The sequence below is a fragment of the Enhydra lutris genome, unplaced genomic scaffold (genome assembly GCF_002288905.1).
Source record: "Enhydra lutris kenyoni isolate GAN:26980312 unplaced genomic scaffold, ASM228890v2 scaffoldscaffold2, whole genome shotgun sequence".
Classification (NCBI taxonomy): Eukaryota; Metazoa; Chordata; class Mammalia; order Carnivora; family Mustelidae; genus Enhydra; species Enhydra lutris.
The window spans coordinates 5,407,533-5,429,107 of NW_019154086.1; the positions used below are offsets into that span (position 1 = coordinate 5,407,533).

Sequence of the window (21,575 nt, forward strand, 5' to 3'; positions counted from 1 at the left end):
ACCAAGACCCGGCACCCAAGGTACACGAATCCCCCCCGCCCTCTACCTCGGACTCTCCACCAATCACAAGGCCCCGCTTCCAATACCGACCTATTAAGGGAGGGACGATTTATCTTGTTACAAGTCTGAGAATTTCATTCATACTGAACTTTACGCTGGATGCGGGAGCGGAGGGACACAGGAGAAATGGGCGGAGACAATTACTCTAAGCCAACCGTGAGGGTGAACGCGTTGCTTGAGATCTTATTTTACCCTCCTGGAACAAGCCCGGAAGAAAATTACCTCGGTTTCACTGAGAAGAGGCCGTGGACGCAGGCAGGTTTGGATTCGGATTCAGCTTCCATCACTTAGCGGTGAGAACATCCCCCTTCCCTTCCCCCCCCCCCGCTCTAGCCTAAACTTTATTTACAAACCTGAGGCGAAACATTTTACTGGCAGTGTTGTGAAATTTTAATGGGAGGAAAGCTGTAAACTGTCTAGCACAGCGTCTGGCACACTAAGCCCGCAATGAATAACTATTATCACTCTTAGGAGAACTCTTTGATTCTCCCCACCTCCTTGTTCATGACAAAGTTCTAGGTGTCTCCCTTGATTCCGCCCCTGTATTCCCTATCCAAATCTTCGCCTTTAAACTATATCCTGAATCTGTCCACTACTGTTCATCTCCACTACATCTCTGCGCCAAGTCACATGATCCTAGCAAGACATCCTAAGTGACCCCTGCTTCAGTTCTTAATATTTTACTATCTCTTATTAACTCCTGACCCCCAGCCCCGTGATTTTTTGCAAGCATGTCAGATCATGTCATTCCCCTGCTCAAAACCCTCGAATGGCTTTTCATTGCACTTAACACCCCCACTCTTTATGCAGGCTTATAAAACTCTGTGTCTTAATAAAGCTGGGGGGAAAAAATTTAAGCCCACTATGATCTGTGCCCTCACATAGTATACTCCTTATCATGTTCCAGCAAGACTAGTTTTTTTTTCTTTTTTGAATACACCAAACTCATTCCTAAGGCCTTTGTTCTAGCTGTTCTCTCTGCCTGAAGCACTCTTCCCTTAGTTTCTAACACGGGTGACTCCTTTTTACACTCAGATCAGTTGAAATGTCACTACTTCAGAGAAGACTTCCCTGGCCAATGAAAAATGGCCACTGCTGAGTCCCTTATTCTTACACCATCCTATTGTTTCCATCCCTACTGCCCACACTCACACAACCGTAGGCCAGTTTCAAGAGAGCATAATCTAAACTGTTCACACCTGAATAGGACAGCATCTTAGAACGGAGCCTGCCACAGAGTAAAAGTTGTTTCAATTGTGATCTTCCTATGCTGGCTTCTTATACTTCAGTCCTCAGATCAAGCTTGACATTGGTCCCCTCCTCCCCCTTCCAAACTTATAGCGTTTATTACATTACGAAACTGTCCAAATTTTTCCTTAATATGTATTATCTATTCCCCTTATTAAAATATGCACTCCAAGAAAGCAAGGATCTTATCTGTTTTGTTCACTGCTGTGACCCTAGTGGCTAGCACTGTGCCAGACCCACAGCTGTGCTCAATAATAATTCCTGTTGCAAAAAAACAAAGGCATAGAGAGGGGACAGAATCTGTTCAAGGTCACTGAACTATTTAGTGGTGCAGCTTGACTTCTCACCCAGATGTTTGAATCCAAAGCCCCTATCTACCCTTGGCTCACACAGAGGTAAGGGGGACCACAAGGCTACTGCTTTCAGGAAGATGCCTACTGGAGGAGAGAGGCCACATAAAAGAGGAACTAAATTGCATTTTATGGTCATATTTACCTTTGCACCTCCTATTCAAGCCATAAACGAACTAAGAAACCAGGAAATGGCTAAAATTCATTAAGTGGAGACTTCGAGAAAGGAGTGGTGTCTTCTGCAGGGTGGAATCCAAAAAGGTTTCATGACGGTTGTAATGTGGCGGGAGAGCTAAGAAAGCTAGCCTGCGGGCTCTTTTGTTAAGGAGCTGATAATGCCCGGGGCTCTCGCTTCAGACCGCAGGGGTTTCTATCCTGGCTGCTCTCTTGTTGTGACCTTAGGGGTGTGTTACTTCCACCTCTCTACGTCCTAGTTTAGCTGTAGGTAAAACAAACGTACTCAACTTAAAGGTCTCTTGGAAAGACTGAGATAATACAAAGGTGCTTTGCTTTACACAGGGCCGGCCCGCAGTGAACACTATAAATGTAAACTGCCATTGTCATTACATTACTGATCAAAGCGTGCCGACCTTACCAGGAGCTATTGGCTGACTATGGATGCGCAGAGCAATAGAAAACTTCCTACTTCTCTGGACTGAAAGGCGCGATACCAGAAGCGGCCGGGTCCGGCTCCAGGTCCCAGTGCCGAGGACTCTTGGTCTCAGCAGAGCTAGTTCTCAGCCCCGGGGAAAAGCGGGAGGCCGCTCTAGCAATGTCAGCCTCCAGTTCTCGGTGGTGCTTGGCCTGGCGCTTGCGCAGTAAGGGGAGACGGCTGGCGAGGGGCAGGCCGGGCGAGCAGGGCGCGGCGGCGCGCGGAGGGTGAGGCGGAGCGGCCCTGCCTTCGCAGGTAACCGCGCGCGGGCCGGCGCCTGGGACGGAGGGCGGGCCGGGGAGGCTACCTTTTGGATCGTCAGGTCTCGGGTTCGCTACGGAGTTTGCCGGCTGGGGCTCCCTGGTTCCCAGAGTCCGGCCGGGCAACTCGCGCGGCCCGGACCGGGACAGCGTCGGAGGTGGCGGCAAAGCCCCGGGAGGACGGCTGTGGATCTGACGCCCATCTCACCGCTTGAAAAACCCCACCCCAGCGCTCCCAGGGGCTGCTTTTGAGAGGGAAAGAGCCCATGTTTGGGAATTTAGCCCTCTAGAGTTTCAGAATTCATTCCCCAGGATCTGGCTTTGGGCTGCGCACTTCAGGAACAGGATTTCAGGATCTCGCAGCCTCTTTTATTTTGGGGCGGACTAAGATCTTCCTCACGTAACTTTCATCTCTTTTCCTCAGAGCAGCGCTAAGCCATTCCCGTGTGCGGAGACAGTTACCGTTTACCCTTTCACACCCTTCTTTTGCGTTTTGTGCTCTCACGTTCTTTAACCTGGCCCTATGTGGCCTCACTTCCAAAGCCACTCGTTCTGGTAATCCTCTTCTGGATCCATTCCCATTTTCTGGAGATTTTCCCAAAAGCTGGGTTCCTAAAGTACGTTTGTAAGTAATACGGTTCTCATGTCAGACAGACGAGTTCTAATCCAGGGTGGTGCCAACCTAAGTATGTGACTTCGGGTAAGTCCCTTAACTTCTTCAAGCCCCAGTGTGCTTATCTGGAAGTGGGGACGATCATATTATCTCTAGGTGGTTGAAGGCAAAAAGAGGTGCAGAACGAAAAGTATTTAGAGTGCTACCTTGAACATAATAAGCATCCGGTTAATGTCAGTTATTTTTTGACCAGGTAATTCCCCCAAAGAAGCATGACGTTTTCTTGGAATGAAATGGAAAGTATAATAATAGCAATAAAACATTTTCCATCAGTCATATAAAGAAGGTTTTTTACATGATGTTACTTAATGCCGAGGAGTGCTCATTGGTCAAGTGGTCCTTGATGGTACCTTGGTCAAGTGATGGTGCAGTTTGATACAGTCATCTTGGAAAGCAATGGAAATATGCCAAGAACTTTAGAAATGTAACTTACTTCTTTTAACCAATGCATATCTGAAAATTTTCTTGGAAATAATCATAGGGCAGAAAATTTGCAGAAAGATGGTAATTATAGCATTATTTATAATTGTGAAGCATTTAAATTTTGTTTTATTATTTAAATTGAAGTATAGTTGATATACATTATATTAGTTTCAGTTGTATAACATAGTAATTTGACAATTATATACATTACAAAATACCACTGGGGCACCTGGGTGGAGCAGTTGGTTAAGCCTTGGACTTGGTCTCAGTTCAGGTCTTGATCTCAGTTGTGAGTTCAGGCTCTGTGTTGGGCTTCACACTGGGTGTGGAGCCTACTTAAACCAAACAAAACAACACGCACAGTAAGTGTAGTTGCCATCTGTTACCATACAAAGTTACTACAGTATTATTGGCTATATTTGCTATACTGAACTTTTCTTCCCTGTGACTTAATTGTTTTATAACTGGAATTTTATACTTCTTAATCCCCATCACCCTTCACCTACATTTAAATTTTCTACAGTGGAAAATTTTAACATATATGGAAGTAGAAAGCCACCATATGCTCATTACCCCACTTCAGCAATGATTAGTATCTTGCCTATCTTATTTTAAACCTACTTAGTGTCCAAAAATAGGAGGACAGGTGAATAAATTAGGGTACCTTTATGTAGAGTGCTGTGAAGCTTTTAAAATAACAGAATTGTATATATGCTATTATCATGAGTTTGAAAATTCAAAAACTAACATCCAATTTGTGTAGAAAAAGAGATAGAAAGGAAGTACAACAGAATATTAACTAGTTTCTCTTTGATGGTGGAACAGTGGATGATTTCCCCCCTTCTGTTTTTAGATAAATTATAAGTATTCCATAAAAATTATGTATTGTTGTTATAACAAAGAAACAACAAACAAAATCTGAAAGCACTGCACCTGAACTCAGTACAAAGAATTTGCCAGAGCAGCTTCACTGTTACAGAGAATAAAGATATCTCTTTCTGCAGCCAGCATTTGTGGGAGCATTCGTCTGCCACATCATGTTAGTGCTTCATATTGAACTAAATGTCAGCCAACAGGTCCACATCTTTAACCTACCATCTGCTCTGTGTAAGTGATTTGACTCTGAAATTTTATTCCCCTTATTTTGACTAGCATTGCCCCTCAGGGTAGGCAAAGATTTCCTGTGAAGAGATGTCTCTCCCATTTCTTCTTTTCTTTCTTTCCTGAGCAGGATTCCAACTCCTACTTCATGCATTTTTACACTCTCCCTAAAACAACCACTTTGAACCGTTTAAACAAGATAATTTTGTTTTATCACAGAAGTTTTCTTATTTAAATCGGTTGTAGTAACATCTGACCAAAAATTTATTCTGCACTTGGTTGATAAACTGGATCTTCTTCTTTTTTTTGGTAAAGATTTTATTTATTTATTTGACAGAGAGAGAGAGAGAGAGAGAGAGAGATCACAAGCAGGCAGGCAGAGAGAGAGGAGGGAACAGGCTCCCTGCTGACCAGAGAGCCCAGTGCGGGGCTCGATCCCAGGACCTTGAGATCATGACCTGAGCTGAAAGCAAATGCTTAACACTCTGAGCCACCCAGATGCCCTGGATCTTACTTTTAAATTGACAAATACCTCTTTAAACAGTGAAGGAAGGGGATCATCTTAAAGAAAATGTGTAAATGGAAAAAACAACAACAAGAAAATGTATAAATGAGTTTTGTTTCAAATCAGTGTGTGAAAAACTTTTGTTTCCTAGGTATGCCAAGAAGCCTTATCACACAGATGTCCTTCGAGATAATATGGATCAGTCCGGAGTTCACCTCTGGGTGAAAGCAGAACCCTTTATAGTGGGTGCCTTGCAGGTTCCCCCTCCATCCAAATTCAGTCTTCACTATCTCAGGAAGATATCCACCTATGTGCGAACCCGGGCCACAGAAGGAGCTTACCCACGCCTATACTGGTCCACGTGGAGGCACATTGCATGTGGGAAGCTGCAGTTGGCTAAGGATCTGGCCTGGCTTTATTTCGAAATATTTGATAGTCTTGCAATAAAGACACCAGAGGAGCTCCTGGAATGGTCTGAGATTCTGTCCAACTGTATGTCTGAGGATGAAATTGAAAAACAAAGAAATAAGGTATGGATTTATATGTATGTGTATGTGTATTTAATTATTTTGAGAAATGAACTATCTTTAATTTTTGTACTAGCTGTGCAGTGTGTGGTTTTAGGTTAATGGCTATTGTGATTCCAAAGTGCCATTTTTTTTTAACTGTTTCATTTGGGCAGTATTTAATGAATTAGCCCTTAGAAATCACTACTCACCTACTTCCAAAGCACTAATGTTACAAAAACCCTGTAATTGAGGGAAATGCTTTCACTGATTTTAAAAATATTTTAAGGTGAGTGAGTGGCTATGAATCATTGATATGTTACAGTTAGAGAACCTGACTAATTTTCAGTGAGGATCTCCTATGTGCTGGGATTCAAAGATGACTGGAACAGCATCTCTGCCCTCATCGAGCTCTTAGACTAGTAGGGGAAGCTGGAGTGTAAAAAAAAAAAGTGCTGTTTGATAGTGTGGAGTGTGTAATAGAGTGTGCATAGAGTACAGAAATAGGATAGGAAGAGAATGGTTAGTTCTGGTGATGGGGAAAGACTTCACAGAGAAAGTATATTAATCAAAGTAGGCTCATTACAGTAACAGGCAATCCTGCCATTTCAGTGGCTTAGCACAGTAACAGTTTTTTCTCATTCATGCAGCAGTGTAACACAGGGCATCTGGTTGGATGAGTCTCTAGGCTGCTGTTGTCCAAGCAATGACTCAGGGATGTAGTCATCTTCTATCTTCTGGAGCCACAATGTTACTAGCTTTGCTGCAGTTAAAAACAAACAAAAATGACATTCTAATGGCCTACAGTAACAAAGGTTTGTTTCTTGCTTATTTTACACGCAGCCTGCACTTTAGCTAGGGCTAATGGTTATGGCTTGGCTTTGTGTGTCTACTCATTTGGGAACCCAGGCTGAAGAAACATATTCTGTATAGTTAATGCCCATTCTGTGACAGAAGAGAAGAACAGCAGAGCAGGAGAAAACTCATGATTCCTCTTAAAACTTTTTCTCTGATGGGACATAAACTGTAACTAGTTTCATTCCATTGGCTAAAGCTTTGTTATATGTCTGTGTCTAAAATCAGGAAGATGGGCAGCTAAACTACTTCACAGGAGGTAGGGAAATCCCATGGCCGTGGATCAGGCTGTATAAGCCTCCTAGAGGATGTGGAAGTGAATAATTGCATAATTATAATAATTATAATAAAAAAAGTTTGCCCCAGCAGTGCCCACTAGGGCCTCAGAGTCCTTCACTTCCATTTCTTCGTGGAGCATTTTTGGGAGAGTTGAAAGTGGCGTTTGTCAATCACCCACATTCCATTGACTGTAACCCAGTTATACCATGTCTAACTTCAAGGGAGGCTGAGAAATGCCATCTAAATATGGGCCCAGGAAGAAAAAGTTTTTAGTTAGTATCTAGAAAAATATTTAGTTAGTATCTAGCCACTCTCTGCCACATGGGGTAGTATCTAAATAAAGTTTGGAAATTGAAAAGTTTGCCATGAGAGGAAGGACATTATAGTTATTCATTAATTAAATGTTGAGTGCCTACTGTGTGTGAGGTACAGTACTAGATGCTGGATTCAGAGATTAATCAAACCTTCAAGAAGCTCCACAGATTTTTTGAGTGCTTATTATGTGCTAGATTCTATGCTGTGTACTAGGAATGTAAAAGTGAAAAAGATGAGAATCTTAAAGTCTCATGAAGAGGAAGGTATATGAATAATGGTAATATAACATAATTGTTAAATGGAAGTAGGTATAAAATCAAGGAATTTTGCTGAGTGAAAAAAAGCCAATTCCAGAAGGTTACATACTGTATAATTCCATTTATATAACACTCTTGAAATGACAAAATTATAGAGCTAGAGAACAGGTAAGTGATTGTCAGGGATTGAGGAAGGAGTGAGGGTGGGAGGGAAGTAGGAAGTAGGTGTGGCTATAAAAGGGCAACATGAGAGATCCTTGTGAAGATGGAAATGTTCTGTAACTTGGCTACATCAATGTCAACACCCTGATTGTGCTACTGTATTATAGCTTTGCAAGATGGGAAACTGGATACAGTGTACATGGGATTTCTCTATTAGTTCTTAAAACTGCGTGTGAATCTACAATTATCTCAAAAAATTTAATTAAGAAAGTAGCATTTTAAAAAATATGTAGATTTATGGGGTTCTGATTGACAGTTGATCAAACAGGTCTAGGTGGTCCTGAGAATCCGTATTTTTCAATTCCATAGTTATATAGCGGGTTTTAGCCAGGTTGGGAAGCAGAGTGAATAGAGCTATAGTATCAGATGTATTACATTTTTGTGTCTCCTGTATGTGTATGGGAATGGATATATGAGGGTAATCATGAGCTTCAAATCCTGAGCTTCAATACCTTTCTTCAAATAAGAAATGATTTATAAACACCTCTCAGACCAATAGTATTTTTTTAAGTCAAATACTCTTAAGAACTTGATGCAAGGGGCACCTGGGTGGCTCAGTGGGTTAAGCCTCTGCTTTCAGCTCAGGTCATGATCTCAGGGTCCTGGGATCGAGTCCCACATCAGGCTCTCTGCTCAGCAGGGAGCCTGCTTCCCCTTCTCTCTCTGCTGGCCTCTCTGCCTACTTGTGATGTCTCTCTCTGTCAAATAAATAAAATCTTAAAAAAAAAAAAAACCTTGATGCAAACCTGAGTCCTCCTCCCCCACAAAATGCAATTTCATAATTTGTAATTCATAATTTCAAAGATTACATACAATTTCAGATCTTGCATTAATATCCTAAACTTTTTTGAAAAGTCTGTGAGCCTTAGGTTAGACTAAACTGCATATTTTGGCGAAATTTCCTTCTTCCTTTCTTCCATTTATTTATTCAGATGACTAAAGTTTGTCTTTTTTTTTTTTTACTGCAATTTTAAACTTCTGAAATACTATACTTTTAAAAAAATATGTACTTCATCCTCTCCTCTTCATTGATTCTGGGGAAAGAATGTCTATGGCCATAGAGGCTGCATAGCTTTCCGAGAAGGTAAGTGACTCTAGTTTAATTCGTTTCTGAAACTCCTATATCTGGGTATCAGAAGCATACATATCAAATGCCAGCCACTTTCTGCATTTTTCTTTTTAGGATTTGCGAACTGTTGTGAATTTGTTTTGCTGTATTAATTGTAGACTAGGAACTGATATGGGTTAGGACATGTATTCATCATCTCTTTTCTTTTTGGCCAGCTTTCAGTGAACACCCTACAGTTTCTGCTCTTCTTATACATACAGCAGTTAAACAAGGTCTCCCTGAGGACATCTTTGATTGGAGAAGAGTGGCCTAGTCCCAGAAACAGATCTCAGTCTCCTGACTTGACTGAAAAATCCAGTTGCCATAATAAGGTACTGTTTAAATCTTGGTCTTCTTCTTTGAAAGGGACAATTTATGAAGGAGATGATTTGCCTTCATTAAAAATCATGTTGGGATTACTTATGTAAGCGAGTCCTTTGTTGGTGTATTTTGTTTGCCTTTTTCGTTTCTTTTCCTATTATAAAACAAAATAAATATTTGCAATCTTCGTCCAAGTAGAGAAGTACTTTCCATTCGTTCCTTCAGTGACACAAAAATCACATGATTTGGGGACAGATTATTCACTGTACTCTCATTAGCATTCTCGTTTTTGCAAATGTTAATGAATTTGAATCTACTGATTTGACTAAGTTAGGATAAATGAGAAAATGTAGTATTTACAAAGTCTGTTGAAATCTACTGAAAAAATTTCTACAAAAATACCTTTTTATATGTTTAAGTGATGTGCTTTCATATACTTAAGCTCAGCATGCTTGTGTCATATAATGACATATTTATGTCATATGATGTGACAACCTAGAAGTTAAACTTAACTGCCTCACATTGCGAGTTTTAGAAACTGTGTCATTTCTTTTCTCTTTTTCTAAAGAAAACTGAAATGTTTTTACCTGTTTATGTCAAAGTATTCTAAAAAATCTTAAGCAAAACATAGATCTCAGTATGACTGCCATGCACAAGTTCTTTAAAAATGTTCTGAGGCAAACAGCAGCAACAAAAACTTTTCTGATATTTGGTACTTTTATAATCTCCTTTTTCAACTAAACCTATCCACCTGTATGTTGCATGATAAGATTCCTTCTGGTTGTGCTTCTCATTTTTCCTGCTCACTCTTCTTCATGAGCTCCCCACTGGCCCCTACATGCCACTATTCCCCCAGGATTCTGCCTGGGGCAATTTTATCTTCTTGCTAGACATGTTCTTTAAACATAATTCTTCTCATGACTTCACATATCTCAATGACTCCTGAGTTTGTCTTCATCCTAGATTTCCCTCCTCATGTAGGTGTTCTGTCTATACCTGAAATTCAGAATGTTCAAGTCCAGGTGTATTAGCGAGGCCAGTCGTTGTCTGTCTTTCCACATGAATGGGCACCATGTAGAGATGGGGTTTTGAACTAAGGTGGTCTGCATTCAAATTGGCTCTTACATTCAATATCACATGATTTTAGGCAAGTTGGTTAACTTTCCTGGGCCTTGGCTTCTCTTTTGTAAATGGGGATGGTAATGCCTATTTCTGAGTGGTTGTGGGAATTTAGAATACATTAGCGTGAGACTTGTTGCGCAGTAAGCATCAGCAAATGGTGACTCTTAGTTTGTGCTATAGAATGACCTCTCCGAACAACTGATTTAGACCAGATATGGACACATTCATAGGTATGTATTTGAAATTGGTCTGCTTTGAGTGGATGACCCGGCCCAAGCAGTGCCCCCAGAAACTGAAGAAATTACCAGTTTGTGCTGGGTGCTTGAGCTGGGAGCGCAGGTAGCATTGGTACCAGAATAGCCACCATATTCATGGGTGACCTGGAGTTATGAGGGATTAGAAACTCTGAGGTAGTCGGAGAAAAAGACAAGAATGGAACAGACGTGTAGAGATGCTGGCGAGAGAGGACCAGGAGGCTCAAGATGGCCTTCCAGTTGCACTTCTGATGAGACCTACCTATACTTCAGTTTGGGAGATGACTGTGTGTCCCTACAGTAAAATCTCCCTTTACTCGAATTGACTTATATTCCTGAAGCCAGAGAACGTTACCACCAGCTACCAATGCTCATTCTCTTAGCACCCATACCTAGTTTTCTGTCAAGTCTTTCTTATTCTGCCTCGAAATAACTCTGATTTAAAAATCTGTCCCTCTTTGAGTGGCTGGCTCAGTGGGAAGGGTGTATGCAACTCTTGAGCTCAGGGTTGTGAATTCAAGCCCCACATTGGGTGTAGAGTTTACTTTAAAAATAAAATCTTTAAAAATAAGTTCTGTCTCTTTTCTTCCTCTTATATAGGTCATACTGACATTTGGGGGAGGCCTTGATTTCTATAATTAGGTCCTACCTGGTTACCCTGCTTTTAGTCTACCCTCCACCACAGCACTTTCTAAATGCAAAAGGATTCTGTTGGTTTTTGTCAAAACTCCCATCAGTAATTATCATTGTCACTATTGTTTTCATCTCGTGCTCCACGAGATGAGAGCCTGCTGTGGGTGAGGGGGATGCAGTAAGAGGTGAAGAGTGGCCACTCTGCTTTGACATGTTCTGTGGTGTCTCAGTGAGAGTGTATTAAAAAGAAAAATAGGGTTAGCTATTTAGAAAACAGTTTTAAAGTCCCTGGCACACAAGATAAAGCCCAGATGCTTTAGTGTTTTAATAGGCCTTTCATGATTGGTCCCTACTACCAGTTTTCTGAACACAGCAGGTAATGTTACTGCTGTGGATCTTTGCATAAGCTATTCCCTAGGCCTAGAATGCCTTTTTTCCTTGTCTGTTGGCATAACTACCAGCATTAATCAAGAATCTGTCCAAACAGCACTCTGATGATCTTTTTTCCCCAAGAGGGATTCCTTATTCCTCTCAGGCTCATAGCATGTCTTTACAGATCTCTGCTGTAATTCTTATTGTATAATAGTTGCTTGTATTGTCTTTTCACTACTTAGGCTCTGAGTTCTTGAGGATAAGAACTATGTCCTATTTAGTTTGCATAATTTATCACCTAACACTGCTCATACCATATAAGAGATATTCAAAATACATGTCAAATGAATGAGCTAAGTTACTGAGACATCTGCCAACTCAAAGCTTATTCCAAAAGTGGTAACTTCTCTTAGATCTAGCTACTGTAAGGGTAGTTGCATTGTTTCATCCAGTGGAATTTGAAACTCCTCCTGTAATAAGAGGAGGTAAATAAAGAAAGCCCGTGTTTCATGGAATGAATGTCCAAGGTGGCTATTTTTATGTTAGATCTGTAACTTACTTACTAGCCATGTGACCTTGGGCGGGTTTCTTAACCTTTCTGTATCTCCACTTCCTCATTTGTAAAATGGGCATGGTAACGGCATCTATTGCAGGATTCTTGCTAGGATTATTAAATATGTTGAAGTTTGTACAACACTTTGTGGTTGGCGCACACTAAGGTTTAGGTATAATATTACTTTTGAACTAGCTAAGGAAGGGAGAGATTCTGTTTATGCCTATCACATAATATCAAAAAATCATTATAAGGTTTATATTGTTGCCTTAAATGCTTTTTTAGGAGATGAGGCAAAGTAGAAATGCAAAATAACTAAAATATACAATTTTCAGGTCTTATAAAATCTGTTCTATTAAGAGTGCTTTATTTTGATATTTTTTAGAACTGGAATGATTACAGTCACCAAGCATTTGTCTGTGATCATCTGTCAGATCTCCTTGAGCTACTTTTAGATCCAGAACAACTCACTGCATCATTTCATTCGACCCATAATAGTCTAGTCTCTCGCGAAGCTGTTGTGGCCCTCAGCTTTCTTATTGAAGGTACAGTGAGTAGAGCCAGGAAGATATACCCACTTCACGAACTTGCTCTGTGGCAACCACTGCATGCAGAAAGCGGCTTCTCACGGATCTCTAAGACCTTTTCTTTCTACAAGCTGGAAGCCTGGTTGAGAGCCTGTTTGACTGGGAATCCATTTGGTACATCTGCTTGCCTTAAGTCTGGAAAGAAATTGGCTTGGGCTCACCAAGGTATTTTTTTAGTATTTTAATATATGTTAAATTGAATGACAAGGAACCTAATATTCTCTGGTGTATTAATAATGATACATCTTCTATAGACCTACAAAATATTGCTACTATAAGAGAGAAAGAGGGAACTGTTCTCTTTTGTCTATGACTTTTTTTGTCAAGGCAGCAGTAGTCTGAGAGAGTTGATTTCAGAGTCCGGGTCATTCTGGTCACAGTTAATGGAACTCCGGCTTCAGTCATTTGTCTCTTTGCTCTGCTTTTCTCTCTTCTGATCCTTCCTCCCTCGCCTTCTCTTGTGCTCATTTGTTGAGGGCCTTCCTGTTTTCTCCACACCACAGCTGAATTTGACCATTCCACGGTTACAACCTCAGAGAGTTGTTGTAAAAATGGGGTCCTTTTAAGGTACACAGACACAAACAGATGAGACTTTTCTAAATTGGAAATGTCAAGTTAAGGTAGAGAAAATCTGGCCTTGGTTGCTCAGATACCTATTTCTGACAGTCCGGCAATGGCTCACAGGATAGGTTCAGGGGCTGTATGACTTCTGGGGGCCCAGGTATAAGTTTAAAGAGGAGCAGATGCCTACACTGAGACAAATGCCAGGCAAAATTAATGAAAAAAGGGAAAAAACATGAACTATAGTTCCACAATCTCTGAATTTCAGGGATAAAGTAAAAAATAGGTTCCATGTAATTTTAAAAAATCAGTTTTGTGTCAAATTTTTATAATGCTAAAAAACAAAATGATTGAACAATGTCTACACACTCTAAAGCAAAAAGATTGTGATCCAAGAATTCTATATCCAACCAACCTATTGCTCGAGTATGAGGTCACAGACTTCCAGATATCTAAGGGTCCCATAAATATATAGGATACTACATAATTCTTGATGGTGATAAAAGAATATAGGCTCAGGCAAGTTTTTAAATGTTGTTACAGTAGTCCTTAATAGTAAGAAGAGGATATCTAACCTTTTTAGGATTATACCAACATGTTAGCGGAGCTAGATAATAAGATCACAAATAATTTGTATCTTCTTTTACCACTAGTATTTAAAAATTATTTACAAAAGCCATGTATTACTTATTTAATAAAAGGAAGCATTAAGAATTGGTAATTTTTTTTTAAAGTAATAGCATACTTATGTGACCTCTTTGTATTTGACTAGTATTCTTTATGGGATGTCCTGCTGGCTTTCAGAGAGGTACTGTCTTAGAAGCCAATCACATAACGGTGGGACTGTATAAGGAGGGCAACCCCTGCACAGAGTTTTTGAGTGTCAGTTTGTGCAAGGCACTGTGTATGAAAGGAGTTTGTGCTCTCCGTTACTAATGATGTAGGGATCAAAGGCCTGAATCCAAATAGAATTCATGGAATGATGTGGTAAGTAGCTTAGGAGGGGGTTGAAATTAGTATTGTGGTGATGTAAAGAGATTATTTATGGATTGGTATGATAAATTAAAGCAACTTGGAGACGATACTTGAGTTGTTGAGTTGGGCCAGCTCCAGCCACATGACCTTAGGCACATTACTTGAAAGATACACATGGAAAAAAAAAAACAAACCTTAGATCTGTAGGCAGTCTTAATGGACTAGAAGTTTTAAACAATTTTTATCACAGAAAATTATGAAATATTGCAAACATACAGAAAACACAGAGAACAGTATAGCAAATACCTCTTTACCCAATGTCCAGATCGAACATTTTTCCAAAGCTTACTTGTATCTGATTTTAGACACTTACACACATAGGCATATGTAATCTCATATGGTTGTTTGTTTTTCTTTTATTGAGACTTACCTCATTTATTTCTATTTTTCTTAAATAGTTGAAGGGACGACCAAAAGAGCTAAGATTGCTTGTAATACACACGTGGCCCCTCGGATGCACCGCATGGTGGTGATGAGCCAGGTTTACAAGCAGACCTTGGCCAAGAGCTCAGATACTCTGGTGGGGGCACACGTGAAAATTCATCGTTGCAACGAATCTTTTATATATCTGCTCTCTCCCTTACGGTAAGCATGGTTCTGATATTTTGATTTTTTTCTTTGAACTGGGATTGATCCTCTTTTGCCATCAGAGAATAATTTTGTAGTCAGCTGTTCTTTTAATCTTACTCTCATTCAGAGGAATTTACCTCATTTTTTTCATTTTTCAGATCTGTGACCATCGAGAAATGCCGGAATAGCACCTTCGTGTTGGGCCCTGTACAGACTGCTCTTCACCTCCACAGCTGTGACAACGTTAAAGTCATTGCTATTTGCCATCGTTTGTCCATCTCTTCTACAACAGGCTGCACCTTTCACATTCTGACGCCTACACGCCCCCTTATTCTCTCTGGAAACCAGGCAGTAACTTTTGCCCCTTTTCATACCCATTATCCAATGCTGGAGGATCACATGGCCAGGACTGGCCTCGCTACGGTGCCTAACTATTGGGATAATCCAATGATTGTGTGCAGAGAAAACTGCGACACAAGTGTCTTCCGACTCTTACCACCTTGTGAATTCTATGTATTTATTATCCCCTTTGAAATGGAAGGGGACACAACAGAGATACCTGGGGGTCTTCCGTCTGCATATCAGAAAGCACTGGGTCAAAGAGATCAGAAGATACAAATCTGGCAGAAAACTGTGAAGGAGGCTCGTTTGACAAAGTGAGTGTTTCCTAGAGAAGAATTTGTCTTATGTAAAACTCCATGAGAAAACAAATTAATCTGTACATGTGTACAGCTGCACTAAAGTAATAAAAAAGATGTAATGTGTCTTTTGTTAAGGTCAGTATTCCAGGCTTTTTGGTTGGGGGATGGGAGCAAGTAGATATTCAAGAATTAGACTCCCTTCTTTTTGGAAGCTTTAGTTGATAGTTAACTTATGTGTATGAAAGATCATATGTAGAACATGCCACATGATCCAATACTTATATGAACTGGTTTTAGTTTTTAATTCTCTAAACTGTATCATTGGTTCTCAACTTTGGTTGTGCAACAGTCTTCCAAGAGGCTTGTTCAAAATATGGATTTCCTGACTCCTCCATACCATAGACAGACTCTCCGAGGGCGGATTCCTAATGCTGCTCCATGGACTAATGCTAGTTCTTGTCCAAGTTTTCCCTAATCCATGGTAAAATGTGAAAAATAAGTACAGTGTTGTAAAACAAAGCTAAATTTAGTCCGCTTAAAATGTTGTTTTTTATTCTGAAATTATATCCTTCCTAAACTTGGGGTGCTAAAATATCTTATTTCTAGATTACATGCTTATGATAGTAGATGGTTGTGGTTTATTGCATTCACCACAATATTTTATCTCAAGGGTACTGGTCTTTCAACTCTAGAACCCAGGGACATGCTATACCTTTAATAGAGGTTCAGGAAACATCAGTGTGGGTGGTCAGGGATGATTTATAGAAGTAGAATTTGTGTTGGACCTGGAAGAATTAGCAGTGTTTGGATAGGAGCTGAGGACTGGACAGAATACTTTTATGGTGCATCTGACCAATCTTTTTTTTCCTTTGGGGTGGGAGGGGTGGCGGTGTTACAATGTCAAGAACTGAACAGAGCAGTTATCTGGAGGGAATAAATGGAGAACTAGAAATAATTTTAATGTCTATCCCATTAAAGTACTTTATAATCACCTGGAATAAAATGAACATGAATTAGTGTTCTTACATTCTTTTTGCTCTTGATGGTGCTTTTAGGGATCAAAGGAAGCAGTTCCAGGTACTTGTGGAGAATAAGTTTTATGAGTGGTTGACTAACACGGGACATCGCCAACAGCTGGACAGTCTTGTGCCCCCTGCTGCCGGCTCCAAACAAGCAGCAGGATAAGACACCTACGTGGAAACACTGGTGGGCATTTATAATGTAGACCACTTAGAACAAATTATCTTGGGAAAATCTTACAAGCATGCTGCAGAATATGATGTTACTGGCCACTGCCTCTTTTTCTCTGCCAGGCCCACTAGCATATACAGACTTTTACATACCCATTTTTACCACATCTTATAGTGAAGACCAACCAAACTATTCCATAGGTGGAGCTTATGGAATAATGGGCAAATATTAACAGCCAAGTTTTGTCTTCTTTGCTTCTTACCTAGTATAGGTTGTACTGTTCAAAGATACTACTTTCCCCATACATAGCTTTCAGTTGTATTTCCCCTTTCTAACACATCTCTCGTCTTTCCCATCACCCACACAGAAATCAATTAACTGATATTTGTTAATTACACATAACATTAATAAATTACCAGAATTAATCCAAATGAAGATTTGAATACTGAACACTAGAAGATCACAGATCCTATAGAAGAGAGCATGGATACCGACAAATTCATTAGAAGTCCTTTAATCTAAATAAAAAATATTCTCTTTTTTAATACAGAAATTAGTTTACTTTTCTATTTTGAAGACTTATTAAAGACTAACCATACGAAAACAGATAAAGGATTTCAAATAGTTCACAGACAAATACAAACACAAAGATATCTTTACTTACAATTAATGTAAGGTACTGTTTTTCTTCTATCAGATTGGCAAGGATCAAAAGCTGGTATATAACACTGGTAAGGTATTTTGTTTACCACTGGAAAAAGTGTACATTTGTACAACATCTTTGGAGGATAGTTTGACAAAATGAAAATTGTAAATGCACACATTCTTTGACTTAGCAATTTCACTTCTTAGAATTTATCTTATAGATACACCCATGTATGTAAAGATCTGTTTAAAAAATATGTTCATTGCAGCATTGTTTAAAATAGCTATAGACTAGAAACAACCCAAGTGCTTTCCAGTAGACAGCTGGTGCCTAATGCATTGGTTCCTCTATGTTAAAGAATGCATCTTTAAAAAGAATGAGGTCTATCTGTAGGTGAGATAGTAAATCTCTAAGCTGGGGATTTGGAGGGGTGAAGGCAGAAGAGGAGGAGTAAAATACCGCCTTGTCTGTTTGGAAAAAAAAGAGGGGTTATCACATGGCTGTATGCTAATTATATGCCTTAAAAACTTCTAAAAGGACATAAATCATTGAAAGTGTTTGCCTTTGAGAAAGGAGACTAGATGTCTAGGGTGATTGAAAACTTATTCTTAATTTTTATTGATGCAGAATTTACATACCATGAAATTCAGTGACTTTTATTAACATAGTGGCAAGTTTGTACAACCTTCACCACTAACAAATTCAGAATATTTTCATCACCCTAAAAACAAAGCCCATACACATGGACAGTCACTCTTCATTTCTCAACCCCCAGTATCTTCTCTTTTCTCTAGTCCCTGGCAAACACTAATCTACTTTTTGTCTCTTGATTTGTCAACTCTGGACATTTCCTATAAATGGAATCTTTGGACATGTGGCCTTTGTGCCTGGCTTCTTTCGCTTAACATCATGGTCTTAGGGTCATCGATGTTGTAGCATGTGTCAGTACGTCCTTCCTTTTTATGGCTGGGTAGTATTCCATTGTATGGATATACCACACTTATCTGTTCATCAGTTGATCTGAGATTTGAGCTGTTTCCCCTTTTCAGTTGTTTTCACTTTTATTGTGAATAATGTTGTTATGTACTTTAGTGTACAAGTTTTTGTGTAGACATATGTTTTCAATTCTCTGGGTACATACCTAGGAATAGAGTTGCAAGTTTATAGGTTTAACTTTTTGAGGAAATGCTGAACTGTTTTCCAAAACTGTAAAAACTTATTCTTGTTTATAGATTGTTTGCATTTTAAATTGTGTATTACTTATTACACACAAAAAAAGTTCATAATACTTAGTAAATGCTGAGATTAAGAATCAGGAATCTGATGAGGATTAAAATCCAAAGGAAATGAAAACTATAAGAAGGTGAAATTTTAGTTGAGGCCTACCCTGAATAGCCTGCTACTTTTTCATGTCTTTTCTTCTATTATGAACTAAAGTGACCTTCAGAAAGAAAGAATATAATTAATCTTAAACCTTATGTATTTAGCACTTTAAACTCTCACCTGACCTTGATTTACATGATTTTGTAAATAGAAGTTTTTTTCTTACTATTTGCATGAAGGCAATAGAAAATTAAGTTACTAATATTTTTCTCTTGTTATTTTCAGGGTCCTGGAAACAGGAGGGTGAATGGAAGATGGTACATGTCTTCAAACTCAATTGGGAAGATGCTCTTGCTGCTTGAGAGACATTGCAGTTTTTTCCTTCCTATTTAAGACCGTTCCTTGATTTCCATTCCATACTGCTATATTACTGCTTGGGTCAAATTTTAGATGAACTTCTGACTATCTATCCTATAAACAAATGTATTGTTTATAGAACATCAGAAAGCTCATCTTTGTGTTGCCAAAATGAAGTTGATGAAGGCAGTTTCGTTGTATGTTAATATTGAAGTAACGGATTGTAGATTTGCAAGTAAATTTCACATTTTAATTTATATGATGAAAGGGTCTCATCCTTTCTATAGTTAAATAAGAATTTTATAGTTCTTTGAAACTATTTAAAAGGAAATTGCTACTCCTTTTAAAAATAATTGGAATGAAAGTATAGTTTGTTGGTGTATAAATATAGCAGAAATAGTTTTATACAAAGATATTTTAGTCCTTAAAAGTATGAAGCAATGAAATTGTGTAAATTCTTTATTTTTCATTTTCTGCTTCACATTTTCAATAAGCAAACTCTAAAAAGTAATTTTCTCCTTTTGATAAAAAGATAGAGATTTAATTTTAGAAAAAGTTTTATGGGGGGAGGAAAGAATTTTTCCTCTATCCTAGGTTCTTTAGGCTTTAGTCTATTAATTAAATCGACATAAGACAGATTAACAGGAGGCAAACTATTTTAGTTAGATATCTGTGGGCGCCTCATAAGAATATGAGTCCCAGGAACAAGTCAGGCAGTTGGCTTGTATGTCACCCTGACCTAAGTAATGGAATATAGGCCCAGGGCTTCAGAGGGGAGGAGAGTAGTTCACAGTACGTTAAGAAGAGCAGATGTGTGGCAGTTAGATGTTTGCCTTGTCATACAAATGGCTCATTCAGATTAAAACTTCCCTGTGGTAATAGCTTTCCTTCTGGGCCAGGCCCCCTATCTGAATTATTTTAGGTAGTTAAGGGAACTTTTTCTTGAATTTGCAGGGTCTTCATCACCTTTACCTCAAAATAATTCACATACTAAAGGAGCACATTTTGGGGTCATGTTTTCTCCCTCTCGGTTACCAATGTCACTTCGTGATGTTATAGCAAAATAAAGTTTACATTTGATTGGGGAAGCTGTATTCTTTAAGATAAAGGAAAAAGAATTATTAAGTTATTAAATAATTATTAAATTGTTAAATGAATCCTCTGATAAACATTGTTTTGTATGCTCAGTGGTCATTGAAGTAGTAATTATATTAAAAAAGGGCTTGATCTAAAATGAAAAATTCTCAGAATATGTGTTAATTCTAATTGAGATTTTCAGTTTTTATTTTAAGATGAAATTCAAGAGAGAATTCAATAAAGAAACACTGGAGTAATAGAAGTGTATTTTGGAAATTGCTATTAGTTAACAAAATTAATGGTATCACTTCGATACTTTCTTTCCTATTTACTGAATTCAGGAAGATAAGCATATAACATTGTTTCTCAATAATCTTCCTATCAAGGCACATTTACCATTTTTTGAATTAACCATAATTTATCTTGGGAGAATCCCATTTGTTGGATGGCTTTATTCACGAAAACATGAGGAAGATGGACTTTTAAGAAGAGTGTACTTGACCAGGAAAATGAAAATAGAGAATGATTGACTTGTTTTTTTTTAATTTACATAAAATGTAATCTCATTCCAAAAGTCAGATGGTATAGGTGCCAAGAAACGTCCTCTGAACAGGTTCCCATTGAATATCATGGCAGAAAAATGCCACCAACCAGGCGGCAAGCTGAGCTTAGCTCAACCTTGGCAGGACCGTGATTCTCAGGGTAGCTTTCTGTCCCTCAGGCTGCATCTGTAGAGCCCTTTCTTGTGGATCAGAACTTGTGTGTGTGTCCTGAAAATTTTCAAACTTAAAGAACAGTTGCAAGAATCTGAATCCCCACATATGCCTCGTCTAGCTTTACCACTTACTAACATGCCATACATTCACTTTACCACTCTGGATAGTAATAGTATTTTTGCTCAGCAATTTGAGAGTAGGTTGCAGACATCTTAAACCTTTACTCCTAAAGACATTAGCATGCATTTCCTAAAAATAAAGACATTCTCTTCTGTAGTTGTACAAATTACTAAATTGACAAATTCAGGAAATCTCACAAAAGTACCATATACAGTCCAGATTAAAATTTTTGCTAATCCTCTCAGAAATGTCCTTTGTAGTGACATTTTCCAAACATAAGATCATGCATTGTGTTTAGTAGTCATTACATTTTGTTGCTTTGGAACATGTTGCTTCTGTTCAGAATTAGAGGGTGGCTTTTTGACTCTCCCATAAGCTCTATTGAAGAAAAAAGACACTGGGGATTTCAAGGTGGTAGCTTGCTAGAAAACCAAATTGCCCAGGTAAGGGGGACATTTTTGTTTTTAACTTTGAAAACTTTGGCTGGGTTTTGGTGCCTTGACTCAGCAAAGTCTACAATACAGCAAAGCTTGGTAAGCATTAGAAGGGGTACTGAAGCTTTCCTTTATTTCATAATCCCAATTGTTTTTCTAGAAACCATCAATAGCCTCTAAATGACTGACTCAATTTTTGGATCCTATTCTCATGACTAAGCAAATGTTTGATTTGAAACCAGCCCAGT

At 38.9% G+C, this 21,575-nt stretch overlaps 1 protein-coding gene across 1 annotated transcript; it reads left to right on the top strand.

The window, feature by feature from the left end:
• The first annotated feature begins 101 nt into the window (after positions 1–101).
• Positions 102–21,479, top strand: LOC111149435 (TBCC domain containing 1). Its single transcript, XM_022506509.1, has 8 exons — positions 102–353; positions 5,424–5,802; positions 8,991–9,146; positions 12,455–12,821; positions 14,651–14,837; positions 14,981–15,478; positions 16,519–16,669; positions 18,909–21,479. Exons 2-7 carry the CDS (start codon positions 5,467–5,469, stop codon positions 16,646–16,648), a joined length of 1,674 nt encoding a protein of 557 aa, XP_022362217.1. The 5' UTR covers positions 102–353; positions 5,424–5,466; the 3' UTR covers positions 16,649–16,669; positions 18,909–21,479.
• Positions 21,480–21,575: the final 96 nt, after the last annotated feature.